The following is an 8,984-nucleotide window of genomic DNA, read 5'->3' as shown; positions in this document are numbered from 1 at the left end:
AAAAAAAAAAAGGCGTGCACTGTAGAAGGTCGATACCGCACATGCATAATAGTATACTTACATATATACACAAGTGTGCACACAAGTCGACCTTCCTACTGCGAGTAACTTGCATGCGCCTCAAAATGGCGAAACAGAACAAGGCGGATTTTCCGTGTGCCGACCTAAACAAGTGGATGCACAGGAAATATGCCGCATAGACGTTGCGTACTTAATCACATACACGCGCATAGAAACATGCAACGCACAAAAATGGTGTCCCCTCTCTCCACCGCGGAATCCACAAGAATTCCGCGTGGAAAATAGGCGACGCGGCAACTAAGCAAATTTTAAAAATTGCCCATGCAGAGCCGGTTAAGGGAAAAAAGAAAAACCAGAAAAATCATAAAACAGTGAAAAAACATTCAAATGGCGAAATGCAGAGCCAAAAAAAAAAGGAGCAGCAAAATGGCCAGAGCATATGACCAAGGCAAATGGCCAAATGGCCAAATGACGAAACGGAAAAATCAAAAATCAAAACCGAAAAAAACGGCCAAAATTCTCCCCCTATTTAAAAGAACTAGCAAATTTTTTGTAGTATCACAAAATGGGTAATTTTTCATTGTTTTGCCAGAAAAAGGGGTAGGGAGAAAAAAATAATCACAAGGGGGTCAACAGCGCCGTCGTATGTGCTATTCTATGTAGGGCGTTCAGTTGGGCATTCACCTAAACATTCGCCTAAACATTCACCTAAGCGTTTGCAGAGGTTGGCGTCGCGATTGCAGGGTGCCGCCCGTCTCCCATATGCAGGACGTATGCGCCTCTACATGTACATAGGCGTACATGCAAAGGTGCGTATACCCGTGGCTGCACCTGTCGGGATGTAGAAAATGGGCGTCCCGTTCTAACTCTAAACAAATGACATTTTCGTAATTGGTAAGCAGGTGGGCACGCAGCTAAAACGTGCGCAAGGTTTCACGTCGTTACCAAAAGGCGGGGGAAAAGTGTAGAAAGGCTGATATGAATATGTAGGCGCAATGAAACGCTGCAAAGAAAACGCAGACCCATGTACATTGCTATAGCACAAAATTGCGGGAAATAAATCGTTCCGTGAATTTTTTTTTTTTTTTTCCAATCTATATATTGTAAATGCTAATACGGGGAAAATATGTGCACACCCGAAAAATGGAAAAAAAAAAAAAAAAAAAAAAAAAAAATGGAGAAAAATATGGAAAAAAAGATGGGAAAAAATGGAGAAAAAAGTGATTAGACTAAGTGTACACATCCGGCACGCTTCAATGTTTCCCACTATGGACGCGGTCGCCTATGTACATTTAACTTTTTACGCGCGGAGTACAAATGACACATTCGCGTTGGCCACTGCGTCTGACCGATGTAGACGCACCGCTGGCCAGCGCGTCTGTTTTTTTTTTGTTTTTTTTTTTTATCACTTCGTCTTCGCTGCTGAGAGGGGGGGGTGGCGGCGCGCAGTGCAATTATGCGTGCGTAACGGATACGCGCGCCAAATGTACGCCTAAATATACACGTGCACACCCCCTTCGACATAGGCGCTGTCACACCCCCGCACGCAAAAAAGTCTTCGAATCTTCGCATCGGTGGAAAATCAACAAAAGTGGGGCGCATTTTTCTCCATTCAGAAAATGGTGACGCGACAAAATGGTGTCCAACTGACTTTTCTTTTTTCCTCCTGCATGGGTCACCATTGTTTTCTCTTCCTTTTACTTTTTTTTTTTTTTTAATTCCCCGCGTTGCGATAACGGTGAAACAGACCCGATGGTAGACGCAGCGGTAATTTCATCACTTTTGATTTTTCCCTTTTATTCCTGCGCACGTTCATCGCCAGATCGCTCCCCCCTAATCAGTCGTAGGGATGGATCCCCCTACGGGGCAAACATACACAACGCATTCTTCTCTGCATGGGGAAAAATATATATATATATATATATATATATATATATATATATATATATATATAACGTGTAGCGGAAAAAACGTGCGTCCAGCAAAACAACAGTTGCGGTAATACTCGGGAGGGACCTCCACGCCGGAAATGAAGCAGCCTATCATACCACTCATCATGCTGCCCCTCCGCTCCAACTCACCTGCTGCAGTTGTCCACCACGAAACTGCGAAACCGAGGAATGAAAAAAAAGTCGCCCCTTTCGAAACACCTCTCCTGGCTGCCCAGGACGATTTTAATTCTCTCCCCTACGTCGACGTACCCCACCTGCAAAAAAAAAAAAAAAAAAAAAAAAAGACATCAAAAGGAAAAGGCAAATTTAATGGATGGAGGCACAGTGCCAAAGCGCACGCAACAAAAAGACAAACTGGTGGAAACGAAAATGCGTCCAAAAGGGAGCTTACCAAGTTGTGGTGGAGGCTGCTTGAGCTGTATTTTTCTCCGGGGGTCATCCGGACGCTGTACAGGCTGAGGTTCGCCTGAACGTCGCTAAACAGGTTCTGGGTGCGGAAGGGAAAAACAAACATAACATAACAATCAGTAACACTTACTTGTTGCCACTAAATAACTGCAATCCCCGTTGCGATTATTTTTACTTTTTCGTTCCACTCATGGGAACGCTTACCTTCTGGACGAGGGACAGACTTCCGCACGGGGGAAAAAACTCCTTGAAATGTGGACTTGCTGCAAAAAAAAAAAAAAAAAAAAAAACATATGCAAAGGAGCATGTTCATACACCGCCGGGATCCATCCACACAGTGACAAGTGTGCACTTTCGACAAATCCAACTCTCTGCGTGTGACAAAAAAAAAAAGGACGCCCCCAATTATGGCGTCCATCGCGGCGTAGTAAATACCTGTGATGATGCAGCTGTTAAGTCTGAGCAGCTCGGGGATATTCACTTCGTGCAAATTATAGGTCGCTCCGTATAATCTATCGACCACTTGACCCATTCTGTTGGCCACATTTTCTGCCTTCATACCTCTCCTCCTCATGGACATCGGATTTAGTACCCCCCCAGTTTTGCTCCTCCTATGCTTTCTTCTATCCACATCGAAATTCACAACCTTTACACGGAAAGATTTCTTCAAAACGGTCTTATAATTCCTACTGGACTTGGCACACAGTAGTGTTGCCCCATTCTTTTCCTCTCCGTCCACATGAACATCTGTACGGTTACTAGAGGGCACTTCATTTAGTGATTCGTCCTTCTGCACATCTGCCTTTTCAGTTTTCCCCTCCATGGGAACTATCTTCCTTATCTTTTCATTTCTCTCAAATTTGCTCTCTTCATCATTTCCTTCCTCTTCTATATGATTTAATTTTTCTCCTTCATTTTGTGCAATTGTTACAGGTACGTCTTCTTCGTCCTGCTCTATAGGGGGTTCCTTCGATTCGTCTTGGGTGACAGCTTCCCACAGGCTGCTATGACCCTCCTCCCCTGCAGCAGGCACATCCTTCGTCTCATTTTCAGACAACTGAATAAACCGCTTGGCATATTCCTCCACTTCATCAACCTTAGCAGAAATCATTGTGTCTGTCTTTTCCTCGCTCTCACTCATGTTGGCCTGGTCATCCACGTCCACCTCTATCCTCACATCGTGCGCGTTATCCTTGTTCTGTTCATGGTACTCATGCTGCTCACCAAAAAGGGTCTTCCCCTCACTGTCAGCCGGACTCTCCTCCACAAGCAGACCACCACTTGGAGGTAACTCCTTTTCGATCTGTTCAGCTGTACCACTACTAATCTCCTCCTTCGATTCAACCTTCCTATCGGCCTCCTCACAGTTCGTATTACCAACTTCGTCTGTCCTCAAAATGGTAGCCACTTTCTGTCCATTTAGTTCCGAATAGTAGGCAGTGTTTTCGCTGGTCTGAGCATCGTCCTTATCTTGGCCACCTTGTGCGTCATCCTGCGTCTCTGCCGATATCTGCCCCTTCTGTGTTTCCTCCTGCGTTAACTCCGTAACCTCCCCCTGCTGCTTCTTCTGCTTCTTCTCCTTCCTCCCCTTAGTTACGTCCTTCTTCACCTTCCCGCGGGAGGGCAGAAAGTCCAAATTGAACAGAGACAACTCTTTATACATCTGATCGATTCTTCTTTCCTTTATTTTCTTCCTCTCATCTTTTTTCTTTTTCTTATCTTTTTTCTTTTTTTGCATTTTCTCCCTTTCCTCGGAGATGTTTTTTGCAGAGTCCTTGGTCGTTTCGTTGCTGGCGTCGCTGTTCGCTTCCTTCACCGCTTCGACGGCTGGCAACTCCTCTGGAGGTTCTTCAATGGTTAGTTCTTCAATGGTTAATTCTTCATTTGGTAGTTCTTCAATTGGTAATTCTCCAATTGGTAATTCTCCAATTGGCAGTTCTTCACCTGGTGGTTCTTCCACAGGTGCCTCTTTCTCTGGTAATGCTTCACTTAACAACGCCTCACCTGAGTCCACTTCCACATCGGCGGCCTCCTCATCGTAAAACAGATTCTCCTCATTCCCCTCCGGGTTGTGTTTTCCTTCCATGTTTTCAAACCCCGCAGGAACGTCCCCGCCGTCTACCGCATCACCCTCCACAACATCATTTCCCATTTGTTCCCTGTCCTCCTTGCTGAACAACGCTTCCTCTCCCTCCGCCTTGTCAACACTCTTCACCAACTTTTTCTTTTTTCTCTTTTTAATGTAATTAACAATATTGATGAATTTCCTTTTCCTCCTTTTCTTGGAAATGTTGTCACTTCTGCTGGGTAGTTGCGTGGCCACTCGATCGGAGTACTCCTCGTCCTGCTTATCCTCCTCCCTGTCCCCCTCTCCAACCTCATCTCCCTTAAGTGTCTCTTTCTGCTCGCTCCTTCGTCTCTTCCTGTTTCTACCTACCCCCAGATGATCACTTGCATGTATCTTCACTCGTCCATCCGCTTGACCGTCCGTGTGGAAACCAGCAAGTCCGTCACCCGAAGCGTCATCCATAGAATCACTCCCACGACGACGTCCACCTTCTTCATCATCTGCACTCAAAGGATACATATCCCTCAGATTCAAAGCCTTATATTTTATTGGACCAATAATATGTGGAGATAAATCTCCCAAGTTAGTACATTCGCTAAATCCGACAACATCAATTTCCCCTGTGTGGGGGTTCCTCTTGGTAAGTTCCCTTTCACCAATCCAATAACGCAACGTCTTGATTCTGTTCCTTTTTGGATACCTCCTAGATCTATCTTTTGGATCCGTCTGACTCATTCCCCATTTATTTTGTCCTTCTTCTGCCTCCTCATCATCCTTCTCTTTCATCCTCTTTAGTCTTTTCTTCACTAAAATTACCTCTACGCTTTTTTTTCTTGGGGTTCTATTCGTATTCCTTGAAAAATCCAGGGGAAATTCGGTTTGACATTCGGTGTCCTTCCTCTCTCCCTCCAGTTTCCTTGGAGTACCGAACAGGGACCCTCCTCCGGGGGGAACCTCCACCGCACCGTCCACTGTGCCACCACCAACGTCGTCATCCAAATCGGACAGATTCAGTTTCGATCCCACGGGGAAATCCTCTCCCCCATAGCAATCGTCGTAATAACCATTCGCATGCACAGAATCCAACAAATCGAAGGCCTGCTCATTGTCTTCCTTGTTCAAACTTATTTGGCTAGTCACATCTGCCTTCAGTTTGGCTAAGAAGCTTTTGATTTCTCCATCGTCTCCTTCAATGGGTTCATCATTTCTCCCCTGTGCATCCTCCATGTCGACTGCGTCCAATGGATCATTGTCTTCCCCCAATATGTTACTATGGTACACAAAAATATCCTTTATTAGTAAATTTTTCGAGAGACCAAAATCGCATTTTTGTAGCGTCTTTAAATCGTGCATCTTCAGGTTGTACAAATCGCACATATCATTCTCGAGCAGCTCCTCGTACCTCCCTATTTGGGGCGTGTCATCAGCGGGTGTCTCATCCATTGGGGGTTCCTCCCCTGTTGGGGGTTCTTCCCCTGTTGGGGGTTCTTCCCCTGTTGGGGGTTCTTCCCCTGTTGGTGCTTCCCCCCCTTCTGCTTCTGTTTCATTTGGGTTGTCTCCATCTGCTTCTTCCCCGCCCTTTTGACTCTCTCGATCTTCCGTCTTGGGCTCCCCCACAAGGTTCTCATTTACCTTCTCCTCCTCTTCCACCACTTGCATATCCCCCACTTCCAACCTGTTTGATTCCACGTCCCCCACTTCCAACCTGTTCGATTCCACGTCCCCCACTTCCAACCTGTTCGATTCCACGTCCACCACTTTCAACCTGTTCGATTCCAATTCCCCCATTTTTTCCTCCACACTTGCAACCGAACCGACGGACGCCTCCCCCCCTGGCGCATCGCTAACACTTATGGATAAAACCTCACTTCCGTCTAGAGCCACTTTCGTCTTTTCATACCTTCTCACCAGCAGGTCGAAATATTCTTTCTCTTCCCTACTGGATAAAAAGGGGGTTCCTCCATCCTCTCCCGGTTTCCTCAGGCTCCCCAAACTGACTAACGATTCACTACATGCACCTTCCACTTCTCCTCCCCAATGGCACAACTCATTGGCGTTCCCATCATTGGCTGCAGTGTTTTCTTTTGCTTCCATTTTGTGATCACGCATAGGGGGGGCTGTTCTTTCATCCTCCTCTTCTTCCATGTCTGTGCCATTCCCCGCTGGTGCATTTCCCGATGCTGCCTCCTCACCTGGTTGACTATCCCCCCAACATGCAAAACCCTCGTTTTTCTCCTCCTCACCTGCGTCCTCGCTGCATGCCCCCTCCGGGGGAAAACCCATAGAGTCAGAAACAACATTTAATGCAAATTCATTTGTTCCTCCCTCCCCTGGATGTTTGTCCCTTTGGGTAATCTCTACAACTGTGGCAGTGGCGCTTCCTTCATGTTGTACCACTTCATCGTCCCTCCTCGATAGGTAATACTGCTCTTCCACCCCAATATGCTCCTCACAGGGATATACTTCCTCTTCCGCAGGGGGTAGGTTTCTACTTATTTCCCCCTCTGGGGACATTGCATCTGCACGAAGTGGGCTCCTCCCCGAAGGAGTGAGGACTTTGTTCTGTGTGATCTTCTCTCCTGAGAAAGTTGGACTCTTCTTTTCTTCATGCTCACCCGAAGAGTACATAACATTTTGTTTTTTCCCATTCGTGTTTATGTAAAGGTTTGATAGGACCTTCCTATCCTCCAGAGAAACTTCATCATATCGAATCATATGCCGACCGTCCTCAGGGGGGACGTAACTCCTCCTCTTATTAACTGCTACGTGGTGGATATATGGAGCCGCAACTTTTCTCCTACGAGAATGGCTAGCTCCCTTTTCTATAACACGATCTCCGATGGGGTGATAATAAAAGGTGTCTTTTTTTCTGTACGATTTGAAGAAGTTCCCACCGTTGCAGCGATAATTGTATGCGTTCTTAACCTTTCTCTTTCCGAGTAATGCCTGTTGATGTTCCTCCATATTAGTGTACCTCCTGAGCTGCTCCTTCCTTCCGCCAAGTTGCCTACGTGAGTCATCCCGCAGAAGGTTACTGTTGCTTCTCCTTTCCCTCCTCGTCACAGAATCTCTTATGGAGAGAAAAATGTCCCCATAATCGATGTGTTCTACATGGAGGGTCCCCCTTCTTTGTCTGTCACTTCCTTTCCTTACTTTACTCAAATTGTGTGTGTTTATATCTGCAACACTGTTGCAGCATATTTGGTAAAATTTTTCGTTTAATTTTTTTTCTACATTTTCACTGTTCACATTTTTCATGGAGAGAATTTCTTCAAAGTTGTTAAGTCCGCTTCCATCACTGGGTATAAAAATAATGTTAATTTTTTCCTTTGTTTTTTTTTCGTTATTTACATACCCTTTTCCTCTCGTTTTGCTTGTTTGTTTTTTTCTTGTTTTTTCTAATGAATCTTCTTCCGTTCCGTTGTCCTCATCTTGCTTCGAAATGATAGTTGACGCTCCGTCGTCCAGGTAACTGATTGAAGAGTTTCTTTCCGAGTCTTCCCTATTGCTTTCCCTGTTGAAGAGGAGGAATGGTATTTCATACTCGCATACGCTGTTACTTTCGTTCCATGGAACTTCTCTGTCATTTTGCTCTATGCCTCCGATTAGCTCGTTTACGTCGTATCTGTCTATGTAACAGAGCTGGTCTTCTTCCTGTGTGGACACATTCTGGTGGTCACTCATGTTTCGCTCGGCAACGTACACAGTTACACGGCGGTGGGGCATGCTCATGTGTATGCGTGTGGAGGGAGCGTTCCTCTTCCTATTCCCTCTTTATCGCTCCCCCTTTATGCTGCTCCTTTTTCTTCCTAACTTGCCCCGGATAATATAACGGCGCCTCGGAACATACACAAGTGGACGGATCAAAGTGTAAAAATGTAAAAATTGTAAAAGCGGCAAAAGTGCAAACACGGAACACGTCAAAATGGCGCGTAAAAATCGCAAAATGGTGAAAGCGGCAAACCAAGTTAAAAAAAAAATGTTGCAAGTGTAGCAGAAAATGTAAACACCCCCACCTTCTTCACTTGTTCACCAATGGGGAGAATAAATACCCCGGCACGCACGTGTCAGTTGGGGCAAGCAAAACGGAAAATTGGCAAACTTTATTTCGCAAACAGGGATGCACAAAATGAACGTGTTAGCAAATGGAAACGCGTATTCGTTTGTGCATACCACCACACACACATGCAACCTTCGCATGCGTTGGGTAATTTACTTTTCAGTGCGAACGCGTTGCTGCGCAAAAAATGAGGGAGGGGGAAAAATAAAAGTGGAGAAATGCAACGTGAATAAACTGCTTCCCCGCTGCGTATTTTCTTCAAATGTTTCCCCTCATTCTGTTTAATCTGCTTGTTTGTTTGTTTGTTTGTTCGCCTGTTCATTTGTTCGTTTGTTCGTTTTATTTTATTTTTTTAATTTTCCAATTTACTCGCGCATTCGAAGGACGCACGCTTTCACACAACGCAGGCGCGGAAATGCAAACACACCAATTCAGCACAGCGCACAGAGTATGTAGACATAGACTATTTTCAAAA

At 45.4% G+C, this 8,984-nt stretch overlaps 1 protein-coding gene across 1 annotated transcript; it reads right to left on the bottom strand.

Annotated features, from left to right (window-relative positions):
- Positions 1 to 1,854: 1,854 nt before the first annotated feature.
- PCOAH_00014820 (Uncharacterized protein) lies at positions 1,855 to 8,133 on the bottom strand (the record flags this gene model as incomplete). The annotated part of the gene is made up of 5 exons (XM_020058291.1): positions 1,855 to 1,912; positions 2,103 to 2,227; positions 2,365 to 2,460; positions 2,586 to 2,644; positions 2,817 to 8,133. The coding sequence occupies 5 exons, from the start codon at positions 8,131 to 8,133 to the stop codon at positions 1,855 to 1,857; spliced, it is 5,655 nt and encodes a 1,884-aa protein (XP_019913808.1).
- Positions 8,134 to 8,984: the final 851 nt, after the last annotated feature.

This window comes from Plasmodium coatneyi, chromosome 6 (genome assembly GCF_001680005.1).
Source record: "Plasmodium coatneyi strain Hackeri chromosome 6, complete sequence".
NCBI lineage: Eukaryota > Apicomplexa > Aconoidasida > Haemosporida > Plasmodiidae > Plasmodium > Plasmodium coatneyi.
Note: the sequence above shows the minus strand (reverse complement) of the source record. Positions and strands in the feature narration are given on the sequence as shown.